General features: G+C 43.1%; 1 protein-coding gene across 4 annotated transcripts in view; it reads right to left on the bottom strand.

Moving 5' to 3' along the window:
* ERMARD (ER membrane associated RNA degradation) overlaps positions 1 to 13,333 on the bottom strand; it is a 38,218-nt gene that overhangs the window by 11,313 nt on the left and 13,572 nt on the right. For all 4 annotated transcript variants that reach the window (XM_061624423.1, XM_061624422.1, XM_061624425.1 and 1 more), the window contains 7 exons: positions 7,880 to 7,981; positions 4,859 to 4,948; positions 4,085 to 4,182; positions 3,696 to 3,832; positions 2,434 to 2,548; positions 1,388 to 1,490; positions 441 to 470 (listed from right to left, as the gene is read on the bottom strand). In XM_061624423.1, coding sequence (XP_061480407.1) covers positions 441 to 470; positions 1,388 to 1,490; positions 2,434 to 2,548; positions 3,696 to 3,832; positions 4,085 to 4,182; positions 4,859 to 4,948; positions 7,880 to 7,981 — 675 coding nt within the window. The remainder of the gene's footprint in view (positions 1 to 440; positions 471 to 1,387; positions 1,491 to 2,433; positions 2,549 to 3,695; positions 3,833 to 4,084; positions 4,183 to 4,858; positions 4,949 to 7,879; positions 7,982 to 13,333) is intronic.

Genomic DNA, 13,333 nt, shown 5'->3' with positions numbered 1-13,333 from the left:
GATTCCTCTTCTGTTAAGGCATTAACAATGCCTGTTACCCACTATACCCTCTCAGCTGATCCAATAAGTCAAAATTAGCATAGACTGACATAGTGCATTTTAGGATCAGAAGTAGTATTAATTCAGAACACAGTTATTCCCATTGAACTGGAAATCATTATTTAGAAAATAATTCTGGGCTGGCACAATTTTTATTTTATTTTAATGGCAGTATAAACTCTAGTATGAAATGCTTTTCCACTAATCCCCCTCAGAAGATTCTCAGACTATTTTATTAATTTAAAGCTTTATAAATGAGACATTTTTATATTTTTGAACGAAATCATCCTTCATTTTATTTTTATAAATTTCAGTTCTATAATTCGCATGTCAATTTTTTTTAAAAAAACCAAGAAACTATAATATATTACATACTCCAAAGAATCACTTGATCAACTTACTTCATCAAAAGTGGTGTAAAGAGAAGATGACTAGAAAACAGAAAAAACCCATTACTACTTTACTTTATTATTTATTTGTGAAATTCATATCCTGCCCTTCCTCCCAAAGCAGCCCAGGGTGGCAATCCAACTAAACCATATTCAGAATAGATCCAATGAAATCAGTGGACAAATACATTCATTTCAGTGGGTCTATTCTGAGTATGGTTAACAGTGGTATATACTATACATATATACATAAATTATATTTACTACATAAAACATGAAGTGGCCATGCACTCTAATGCTGGGATTCTGCTTTCAACTAAAAAAACCCCAAGCTTCTAGCCATACAACTACAGTGACGTGATCATGTTATGCTGTATGTTTTAAACCCCAATATTTTGGGGGTAAAGTGTATCTGATCGGGTTATTACTTTCTCCCTTAGAGATAGGATGCAGGAGGATCTCACGTTTATGGTCAACTGGTCACAACTAAAGACAAACAAAAAACAACACCCCAAAATCTGAGCAATGGGGATTTTCCAGACAATTTCCACTCGCCTCCAAGCATTTTGTTTTCAGCAAAGCTGATGAACCAAAATAAAATTATCCACCATCCCTGCATCAAGCTGATCTTTGCCCCACAGGGGAAAACATACTGGTATCCATATGGTGGTTTAAGAGCCTGATTAGCAGACACTAAACCAGGGTTCCCCAATTTTTACATTAACAGAAAACTGTAATTTAAGCTAACCAGGACAGATGCAGTGAGGAAGGGAATAGGTGAGGGTTGTGGAGAATACATGGTCCCATTATTCATTCCTGGCTGCTAGGCTATGGTTCAGCAAGCCAGGAAATGTATGTACAAACTGATTCATTATGTAGTACCAGTTAATAACAGAGCAGAGTCAATGTAAATGAGATATAGAGATTAAAAAAGGTGACCAACAAGGGGAAAAAATTACCTCAGCTGTCATTAGTCTGCTTGGACATTTATTAACTGTTGTGAAAAGCAATCTAAGTCCACTTTCCAGCTGAGGTAGTAACAATATAACACAGTCTGCATACCTGAAAGAAATATTACAGTGGGATTGATTTCTGCTGTGCATTTTGCCTCTTTCATTAAAAACTGGTTTACTGTCTACACATATATTAAACTAATGAGGCTCACTTGTGATGGATATTGTTGTCTCATATATTTGAAATAAAAATGTTAGGAGTGGAAAAATATACAACTGGGGAGGTGGTGGGTGGGGGCAGGGAAGGAGCAAACAGCAATGTTTACTCATTTCTACAGCTATGTTATGAATGGATACATATCCCCATAGCAGCTATTTCGCGAGAGCACCCTTGACACTTTTGCTTGAAAAGATTCCAAATGTGCCCAGTGCTGCAAAAAGATTTGGAACCCCAGTTATAGCCTCTGGTGTTTGAGAGCCTTAGCAACCTTGGGGCATCCAAATGGCTGCTTGAGGCAATGGGGAAACCCTTTGACTTTGTTCTCCAAAGTCCATGGACAACTCCAGACTAAAAGATTGAGGGACTGTATTTACACCAAGTCATTCCCAATGATCTCTTGATGGTGCAGAGCACTTTCTGCTGACCTTCTTGTGGAAAGAGGAAGCTGCTTTCATGACAGAGCTGTAGCTCAGTAGCAGAGCACTTGCTTTGCATGCAGAAGGTCCCAGGTTCAATCTCTGACATCGCCAGGTGGGGCTGAGAAAGGCTTCCTGTCTGCAATCCTAGAGAGCCGCTGCTAGTCAGTGTCAAAAATACTGAACTAGGTGGACCAGTGATCGGATTAGTATAAGGCAACTTCTTACGTTCCTATAGTAGAGTAGTTATAACTCTTATATGTCACAGTTGATTGCCTGGGCTACTTGAATGTGACAACCTATAACAACCAGGCAAATGAACTATGCAAATTTAACAGATGCTGCTGCTGATCCTAATTAAATCAAAGTTGTAACTGGTTTTATATATTAAAATAAGACTAGAAAAATTTTGCTACCTGAATTGTCTAAATGATAATAGTGCAGTCATCCAAAAAGGCAACATGGGTCTTAGTACAATATTTGATTTGATTGCCAATTCTTCAGCCAATGCCAACAATTCATGATTAAGATCTACAAAACACAGAAAAGAACGCATGGTGGAGTGTAAAGCTTTGTCACCTCTGGTGGAGAAGAATTATTCCAAGCACGTGTATTATTGGTAAGTGGGGTGGGGTAGGGTAGAGAGCTCATAAACTTCCTTTCCAGATTATCAGTCAGAAATACTATTTCCACCACCCCTTTAACAGTCTAATTCTATGCATGTTATTTAGTCCTTGTGAATTCAATGAGACTTTGTCCCAAATTAAGTTTGCCCTTTGGGGAATGGCACTAGCTCAGTGATAGAACACCTGCTTTGCATGCAGAAAGTCCCAGGTTCAATCCCTGGCATTTCAAGGTAGGGCTGGGAAAGATTCCCTGCCTGAAACCCTGGAGAGCCGCTGCCAGTCAGTGCAGACAACACTGAGCTAGATGGACCAATGGGCTGACTCAGTATTAGGCAGCTTTTTCTGTTACATAAGGGCTGCAAAATTACCGAGTTGTATCCACTACTAGTTATAATCAGAGTACATCCCTTGAAATGAATGGATATGACTAATTTAGGACTATTAATTCCAATGGGTCTACTCTGAGCTGGATACAACCAATGTCCCAGTCATATAGATACTTCAGCCCTATGCATTAGTGAAAATGTCATACGAAAAAGCATTATATTAGGGGAAACAGCCTGCAAAAAAGTGTGTATTAGGAAAAGTACGCATTAAAATGCTGATGAATTTTCAGGACAACTTTTTTTAAAAGTTGCAAAACTGAAACAGAAATGTGGAGTGCTGAACTCCAGACTGGAATAGCAAGAAATTGAAAGAAACTGAAATTGACAGATGAGTCCATTCCTGGCTTTAGATTGTTCCCAAGTTTAAATGGTTACTTGACTAGACCTTAAAAATGCAGAATAGAACAGGATAAATTTTTAAGATCAGAGATAACAGCCAAACATTTTCTTAAATCTGGACAGCTGTGCCAGACACATGCTGGCCTTTTCCTTACAATAGATTTCTGAACACTGAGTACGCACGATTTGCACACAGAAACCTGGTTTTCCATGAAGAATACAGTCTTCGGATCTGGAGGAAATTGTTGTGACAAACAGAAAATGTTCGAGAAGCATAATACATCATATTAAACCTTTACAAATGGTTGGCTGTAATAACATACATACCTGGAAAAATATGCAGCTCTTGCAGGTTGGTGAAAGACACATAAGGTCGATGAACTAAAGTAGACTGAGTTTGCAGGAGGTAATTCCTCAGCAGGTGCCCCAATCCTGCTGTCAAACAAAGCACCATAGAGGAATATCTAGGGAAAATAGGACATACAATAAAATGGGAAATATATAGAAAAACACTGTTAAAAGATTTTGAAATGATAGTATTTGGGAAACAGAGTTAAAGAGCAAGGCTACAATTCTGTTCATAGTTAAGCTGCTGATATCTTGCAATGGGATATGAGCAGCCTAATCCCTTGTGCAATTGTGTTCCTATCCCTGCTGCGCCTGGCAAGAAAAAGACAACCCAAAAAGACACAACTAAATGTAACTTGCAACCTTACTTCACAGGAATTTCTTGAGGGGATGCAAATCCATGCCACAAAATATTGCGAAGATTTAGACCATCTGGAGATCCAATGAACACTCTCAGAACATCCATCTAATTTGTACAAAGGACAATTACTTCAGAAAACATTTCTTTAAACTTCTCACATTGCATTATTGCCATGAATTGGATGAAAGGGGCTTCTCTGAACACACAAACAGGGCAGGCTCCAGATTTGGGGGGGGGGCTTGGGCAGGCTACCCTTGGTACACTTCCCACCACAGTGCCAACTGTGTCAAATGGACCCACTGGGTGCCATCACTTTGGCCTCCAAGTGGTGGCACTGCTGCAGCTGCCAGGCTTCCCGCCCCCCTGCATTTGCTCCCTTCTGCTTACCAGCATGATGGGGTGGGGGAGCCCCTGATCCTCCTCTTGTCTCTGGGCTTATATGGCAGTGACAGGCCTGTAATGAACTGGACTCCTGGCCCATCATAGCACTGCTCTGCTGCTAGGTAACCACCACTACTTGCTGGGCTTGCAGCTCATTACAGCCAACAGCTCCTGCCCTCTAAAACCTCCTCGCTGGGCATAAGGCACAAAAGCCAAGCTTCACAGGCTGCTAGAAACAACGGTTAGCTACCAAGCCCATTCACAACACGTTTGGTCCCCTGTGCATTTAATAGTAATTTAAACCCCAGTGACACTGCTGTTTTGAAAACTCAACTGGGTAGAAACAAAAGGTTTATAAATAAAATAAATGCCATACCAATGTCAAAACCCAGACACTCACCACTGACTGCCCAAAGATTGTGGCAAGTTCCTGAGACGCCAGCAAGTCTCGCAGAAGAAAAGGACAGTCTTTGCCAATTAATAAGAATACCTACAAATCAAAACAAGGTAATTTCCCCCCTCTCATAACTTTCCACAAAACCAATTTACTTGTGAAAAGCAGCATACAAAAACTTTACTGTTTTGAACAAAAAAGACATTTCAAACTAAAGGAAATAAAGGAAAACAGTCAGACCCTGGCATTTCCAGGTAGCGCTGAGGATGTTCCCTGCCTGAAATGTGGAAGAGCCACTGCCAGGAAGGCCACACAGTACTGAGCTAGATGGCTCAAGGGCCTGGTTTGATATAAAGACAGATTCCTATGTAAAATTTAATCAGAGCTTGGAAAGGTGACTTTTTTGAACTACAACTCCCATCAGCCCAATCCAGTGGACATGCTGGCTGGGGCTGATGGGAGTTGTAGTTTTAAAAAGTAACTTTTCCAAGCTCTGAATTTAATCTTATCTCCAGGAAAGAAGCTACACATCCAACTTAAGAGTCTTTAGCACCAGTCCAAGATTTTTAGGCATCAAAGAATGAAGAAAGTATATTTGATGCTCCTGCCAAAGAAGCATACAATGCAATCCAACTTATTGTGGAGTAAATCCTATTAAAATGGGTGGAACTTACTCCTAAGTAAGCACGCATACAATTGTGATGCTAGGTGGCAATTGCTCAGCTCACAATCTGTGTGGAGCAGAAATGAATAAGGAGCAACAATTAGTCATACAAAACCACAATGGTCTGCTAAATAGTGTTTGGTTAGGGATTTTCCACAGATGGGTTATGTAGTTCCCCAGCAGAATAATTAAAAACGAACTCTGCAAACCAGTGATCACCGCCTTTAGTTTCCCATGTCCTGCTGAAATTGAAATTTTGCACCCAGGGATTTTCTATAAGCATTAAAGAGCTGGCTTTTTTCTGAATCCTATTTCACACAAATGTCCAAACCCTTTACTATTGGTGAATAAGTTTAACAACGCAGCACAACATCATTTTATTCCATCAAATTTTCAGGGTCAACACAAAAACAACAATGGCCACTTCTGCTTAGAGGACACTACGAGGGAAAATACTGAACCAAAAGAGTCATTTTCCTAAACATAGGAGAGAATAATGTATCTGCACAGGAAGAAACATCTAGCTGCTTTGGAAGTACAGGAACGTAAGAAGAGACAACTTTTAGTGCAGCAAGATTATTCTAACACTAAAATGTATGAGAAGGGCTGCTTTAGGTGAGTTGGTTTTTAATTATCAGAATATTTGGGACGCAATCTGTTCTCTTCTGTTCATTGAGGCTCCGCACATGGGTGAGCAAAGGGCATGGGGAGGAAGAGAAGTGAAAGGCTAAGCCATCTCCTCCCTTTGCTCAACCTCATTTCCTTTCTTCCCACGCAGCAGTAATAGCTTCTACTTCAGTGTGGCAAAAGAGGGACAGGGAAGAAAAGGCTGACCTGGCATATTCCCTCCTCCCATGCTGCTGACTGAGGATCCAGCTTCCCAATTGCTCTTCCTTCTCCTTATGGCACTACTGCTCAGGGCTCACAAATTCTTCCTCCTGGAAGACACAGTGCAATCTGTATGCACCAGCGGGAGAAGGAAAGGGCCTCAGTTACTGTCCTACTGACAGGCACAGCGCTGCGCATGCAACTTGGTGGGAGGCCCTTGTGATGTTCCTGCTTATATTGTAAATATGGTAAGCGCTGTTTATATAGAAGACATATGGTAAGTGGAGTGAAAGAGGAGGGGGGAGTACATGAGCAGTAGAATGCTGGATGATTGGCTGAGTGTTTGAATGGCTGGGAGTATAAATGGAAGAATGACAGTTAAATCGGGGAGGTGGTGAATTGAGGGGTGGAGGTTGAGGTGGTGTTTAGAAGGTGTTTGGAGGTGGGGTTATTGAGAGTGAGTCGGAGTTTTGAGGCAATTAGTAAGAAGTCAAGTACCTAACAGAATATAGATGAAACCATACGCTTGTGAAACATTCCTTAAGTAATCTTGTTATTTCTTATATTAAATAAATACTTATTTGGTTTACCAAAGGCCTGATCCTTGGCTGGGGAATATACAGACCAGAAGGGAGGGCAAGGTAATTACCAAGGCTGAACAGAAACTGTATCTAATGGTGGCAGCAGTGAAGGGAGATATTGTAACAAGTCAAGTATCCAGAGCAACCCAGAGTTGTATGCTTTAAATATAGATACAAGGGGATTGGGAACAGCACAGGCACACAGTCACAAAGTAACAAGCTATAGAGAGACTTAGGCAAAGTCTCTGGGAGTTTTGGTTACAGAAAGTGACTGGTGGTGCTGCCTAGCAGTGGGATTTGTTGAAATCTGTGCTAGAGCTGTAAAGGGTAAGAAGAAAACCTGATGTTCCTGCCTGCTGGTAGCCACAAGTGAGAGCTTCACAGGTGGTGCTGGGGGAGGACGTCACAGCCCTCCTCACCCTTGGTTCTTACTACATGCATTCCTATAGTTCTGGTCTGCATGTCACTTAAAAGCCATAGTTAAACTAAACTATGGATTGAAATGTGAAGGTGCATGAAATTGCAGCTGCTTTGCTCCTCCCTCACTCCTGCTGTGAGCTGACTGTTCTTGGTTTACAGCTCGTGGTTTGTTTGGAAAGAAACAAAGCATAAGCCCAGGTTTAGATACAATGCTAAGCCAGACCATGACTTGGCTCCCAGCAGAATGGCAGGAGCAGGGGAGGAACAAAGCACCTGCGATTTCAGCAGCGTACACCGGAACAGCAACATTCACATTTAACTATTGTTTAGTTTAACTATGGTTTAGGGACAACGCAAAGGACGCCATAGTAAACTTTTGTAACCAAATCGCTCACAACCTCTAAATATGGAAACCAGATGATAATTTTAGTCAACCTGCAACCTCCTGAGAAGAAGGGGAATTGAAACACTGCTTTTTTCGGCTGCTTCCTTATTAACCTAAAGCTTGGCAGAGTCCAAGATTCCAGCACTTACATCACCCAAGGCTCGTTCCAAACATGCCGTAAGCTTCATTAAGCTGAATGAAATCGCTGCAGCATGCAGACTCTTTATAGCATCAAACATTTCAAGAAATACCTGCAGGTTGAGAGACAGGAAAAATCAAGGGTAGCCATGTGCCACTTTCCCCAATGCATTTATAGTGAGAGAACAGAACAGCTGAATAAACATACAAATGCAATTTTGGTTAACAAAGATTCACAAGCATTCCTTTATTACCGTTTCATGTATTATGAAAGACTCTTCCCTCTCCGTGAAGACATATTTATTACATCCTTGTTTAATCTATACAGTTCATGAGTTGGACTACCAGGCTGCAACCTGCAGAGGTTGTGTTTCTCTACAGAAGTGAGATGGCTGCAGGAGTCAATGCAGTGGCTGCTTGACTTCTCCTGTCTGTCCCCCCCACCCCATCAGTCATCTCACCTGCACTCCTTTTACACTTGCTGTAGCCAGCAGAATCCCTGTACTTTGTTCTTACTGACGACCCCTCCAGGTGACCTGTTTAATCAGCATTCATTCAAATTTGTTTGCACAAAGCTTACAGAGAGGTTAGCCTACACCTGGCCTTTATTGAGCATTTGTTCTGATTTGTTTATGGTGAGATGAGTGTTTATCCTAATTAGCTTGTGAACTGTAACTGTAACTATAACAGTTACATGATTGCTTTTAGATGTTTTTAGATTATTTTTAAAATTGTTTTTGCTAGTTTTAAAATTGTTTTTACATATGTTTGTATTTTATTTAAAATTATTTATACTTTTCGATGTTTGCTATGCCACCCCGGACTCCTTTGAGGGGGGGCATGATGAAAATTTAATAAACAAATAAATTATATGCCTTCCTGTTCATCATTCACTCATCCCATACTTTTCAGAGTCTTTCCCTATGACTATCTGAATTACAAAAAGGCCATTGAAAAAGAAAAGAGAATGGATTTAGTGCCGAGGTGGCAGAGCGCTTTAATCCTCTTAATCCACGTCAATTGCACAAATGTAAATTTCTGCTTGGTATTTTGTTTGAATCCTTCCAGCAAACTACTGACAGTCAGGATGTGACCCGAGGCACTGAATGTAATTATGCTCTGGCAGGTTGGTAAAAGTGTTTTGATACCCAAGTATCTCAGTACTTATACCTAGTGCCTTATAAATTGCCGCTCTGGGCTCCTGCTGGGAGGAAGGGCAGGATATAAATCAAATAATAAATCAAATAAATAAATAAATAATAAATAAAAAAACCAGTAAGCCACGGAGCTGGAATGGACCAAAAGGTCATCTAGTCCAACAGTTTACCACTAGGTACAGCTCTTTCCGTAAAATCAACCTACACAATCCAGGCAAAAATGTGCAGCAACCAGAGAATGTGAGTGCTGCAGAGAGGTGTCTGCAGATCAAATTGCAACTGATGGCTCAAGCAAGCAAGTCAAACCACACACTATACAAGTATTTTCCAAACTTGTGCACACACAGAGCAGGACAACTGCCATCTCTGTGCACAAATTGCTGGTCTTGCCTCCTAATCAGTTCCACCAGGATGGATAATTCTAAAATATCTCCACAACAAGCAGAGTAGCGGTAAATGTTGAAGTGCAGGAGCTTTGTAGGTCAGCCACTATGGTGATGCACTAAAAGAGAGTCCAAAAATGCAGGCAGCTGGGTTGAACCATTTCCCCCACACATACACACACACAAAGAGGAGCAGTACACAGCATAATAACCAACTTATTAGGATCAAGCATGACTGCAATCCTATGCAGTTTCCTAGGAGTAAGCTGTATTGAACTCAGTGGTGCTTATTTCTGACAGTGTATGTTCACCTTGTAAGACACACTAAGCTTTAACAAAAGATCTTCAGCTAGATGAAATGTAACCTCTAGCTTTAAACAGAAATGCAAACAATCTTGAAGGAACGTGTTAACGTTTAACCTGCCAATGTAAAAGGGAACCTCATCAGAGAAAAGGAAAGAAGCATCCAGCCTCTGCTTGATTACTTCCCTCAATCTCTGACTTCCTCTATGCTCATCTGTCACAAACAAACTTGAAAGCCTTGTTATCACCTCATTCACTTGTCACAGCAAGGAGGGTCTATCCATTACCGTGGTGCTCCAGCAGATGACATTATTGCTCCTACTCTAAAAAAAGCCCCAGAACATGCACTCCCATGTTCTCCCTCTGCTACATCAGTGACAAAAGGGTCAACTGAACAATACAAGCAATCACTCCCAATGCAGAGATGTAATTGAACTACACCCCCCCACACACAAAGTGGGTTTTATCAAGTAATGATATAATGTACTCTAAAAGCAAACCTTTCTCTGTATGCCTGAGCTCTGAGAAGTTTGGGAAACATCACAGCATTGTTAAGGCAGATATGTACCACTGTATTCTCAAAAATGGCTGTCTCAAGTACAGAATGTTTGTGTAGGAAGTACTCATGTTTTAATGGCGCACCCATGCTTTCCTTCCCCAAAGTGTAGCCAACCAAGAGTCTTCAATGACCCCTGTGCATTGCACATCTACAATGGGATGCTTCCAGACAGGGCCGGCTCCAGGCATGCTGAAGCCCTTGGGTACCAGCCAGCCCTGGGCCCCTCCACTCCCCCACCACGATCCGTGGAACTTAAGCATCCATGGACTGCAAGACAGGAGCTTCCACGCTGCCCATCATCCCCCCGCTTCACCTACCTTTCCGTTGTTTTTTGCGACGCGCACAGGTTTGCCATCAATCAAGATGGCGGCCGAGGTTTCCCTAAGGGGCTGAAGCCTCTGCCGCCATCTTTGTTGATGGCAGCAACGCACGCATGCGTGCCATCAGCCAAGATAGGGGGGACAGCAGGGGATGGCGATCCGTGGATGCTTCTGCTGATCGTGGAAGGAGAGCGCAGGGCCCTCTGTAGCTCCAGGGGCCCTCGGGCCAGTGTCCCACCTGGCCGCCCTTTAGAACCGGCCCTGCTTCCAGATTATCTGTTTATCAAGCATTCATCATGATCTGTTAGCAGGAAGATTAGACAATGTGGATTAGTTAATCAGCATTCATTCCAATTTGTTTGCAGGGAGGTTAGAGGACACTGAATCAACGCAAGTGTTGTTCCACACTTTTCAGTGCAGTTTCCTGTCACTTTCCTTTATTGCAAAAAGTCCAGTCTTTGAGGAAAGCTGGTTTGGTGTACAAGACCACCCAAATCAACTATAATTAAGCAACCTGAATTTTTTTAGTACATGATTGAATCCCACTCAAAAAATAGTCACAGTCTTGAAGTGCCCAATATGTTGACTCGCATTCAAGCTGTCCAGATAAGACAATAGATTCAAAATCCAACCTTCATTACCAATACCTCTACCTTTCTTCCCCCCTCTCTTGGTTGTCTTCCCCATTGCTGAAATTTAGGGTTAAACTACATCAGGGGTGGGGAACCATTTTCAGCCTAAGAACTTCATTCCCTTTGGAGCAACTTTTCATGGGCTGCATGCCAATAGTGGGTGGGACCAGCCCACACACCCCTCTCTCCATTCAGGCAAGAGGCATTATCGTAGTTCAAGGACACTTCCAGCTAGGCAGAAGTACTCAAGGAGAGCGTGGAGCAGGTCCAGTGAGGGGCATGGCCTATATAAAGTCTTGAGGACTAGAGTGGCCCAGAGGGCTGCATTTGGTCCTCAGGTCTGAGATTCCCCACCCCTGAACACTGTGTGAATAACAACAGTCCCCTAGACTTTTGGTACTGGGGGATTTCAATGTCCATGCCGAGGCTGTCTTATCTGGTGCAGCTCAGGACTTCATTGCCTCCATGACAACAATGGGGCTGTCTCAATTTTCTACTGGCCCAACGCATGTGTTGGGACATACTCTTGATTTGATCTTCGCCACTGGTCACGGAGATGGTGATCTGGAGGTGGGATGTTTTTCATCTACCCCATTGTCATGGACAGATCACCGCTTGTTGAGATTTAGGCTTACAGTAGCTCTTCCCCTCTGCAAAGGTGGAGGACCTATTAGGTTGGTCCGCTCCCGCAGTCTGATGGATCCTCTTGGTTTTCAGAGGGCTCTGGGAGATTTTCCGGCTGATAAGACTGGTGCTCCTGTCGAGGCCCTGGTCGCACTGTGGAATATGGAGATGACTCGGGCTGTTGACACGATCGCTCCTGCGCGCCCCCTCCGATGTAGAGCTCATACAGCTCCGTGGTATACCCCGGAGCTGAGAGTGATGAAACAAGAGAGGAGGAGGCTGGAGTGCAGATGGAGGCGAACTCCCAACGATTGTAACCATGCTTTGGTAAGTGCCACCAATAAGTTGTACATGAAAGCGGTAAGGACAGCGAAAAAACTTTACTTCGCTGCCTCTATTAGGTCATCTTTATGCCGCCCAGCGGAGCTTTTTAAAGTTGTGCGGGGGCTTTTACATTCTGGCCCGCCCGATACTATGGAAACATCTGAAGCCCGCTGCAACGAAATTGCTGGGCACTTTCAAAGCAAGATTGCTTGCATTCGTAGGGACTTAGACTCTGATGTTGTGACAGATGAATCCAGTGAATTGTCCGGAACACGGCCTTGTTCTTTATTATAGGATGAGTTTCAGTTGGTGCAGCTCGAGGAAGTGGACAAGGTGCTTGGAATGGTCCGGGCAACCACGTCTGTTCTGGATCCTTGCCCATTTTGGCTAGTGAAAGCTAGCAGGGCTAGAACCACCGGCTGGGCCAGGGAAGTGGTTAATGCCTCCTTGAGAGAGGGAGTAGTCCCAAGTAGCCTCAAGAAGGCAATAGTGAGACCTCTATTAAAGAAACCTTCCCTGGACCCGGATAATTTGAACAACTACAGACCGATGGCGAATGTCCCCTTTTTGGGCAAGGTTTTGGAGCGGGTGGTTGCTAGCCAACTCCAGGTGCTCTTGGATGAAACCGTTTATCTGGATCCGTTCCAATCCGGTTTTAGGCCCGGTTTTGGCACTGCAACAGCCTTGGTCGCCCTGTATGATGACCTTTGTCGGGAGAGGAACAGGGGGAGTGTGACTTTGTTGATTCTCCTTGATCTCTCAGCGGCGTTTGATACCATCCACCATGGTATTCTTCTGGGGAGACTCACGGAGTTGGGAGTTGGGGGTACTGCTTGGCAGTGGTTCCACTCCTACTTCGCAGATCGTCGCCAGAAGGTAGTGCTTGGGGAACATTACTCGACACCCTGGACTCTCCATTGTGGAGTCCCTCATGGTTTTTGTCCCCCATGCTTTTTAACATCTACATGCAGCCTCTGGGTGCGGTCATCAGGAGTTTTGGAGTGCATTGTCATCAGTATGCTGATGACACGCAACTCTATTTCTCCTTTTCATCTTCTTCAGGTGAGGCTGTTGATGTGCTGAACCGTTGCCTGACCGCGATAATGGACTGGATGAGAGCTAATAAACTGAGACTCAATCCAGACAAGACTGAGACACTGTTG

Source organism: Rhineura floridana, chromosome 4 (assembly GCF_030035675.1).
Source record: "Rhineura floridana isolate rRhiFlo1 chromosome 4, rRhiFlo1.hap2, whole genome shotgun sequence".
Lineage (NCBI taxonomy): Eukaryota > Metazoa > Chordata > Lepidosauria > Squamata > Rhineuridae > Rhineura > Rhineura floridana.
The sequence above is the reverse complement of the archived record's forward strand: the minus strand, read 5'-3'. Positions and strand labels throughout refer to the sequence as shown.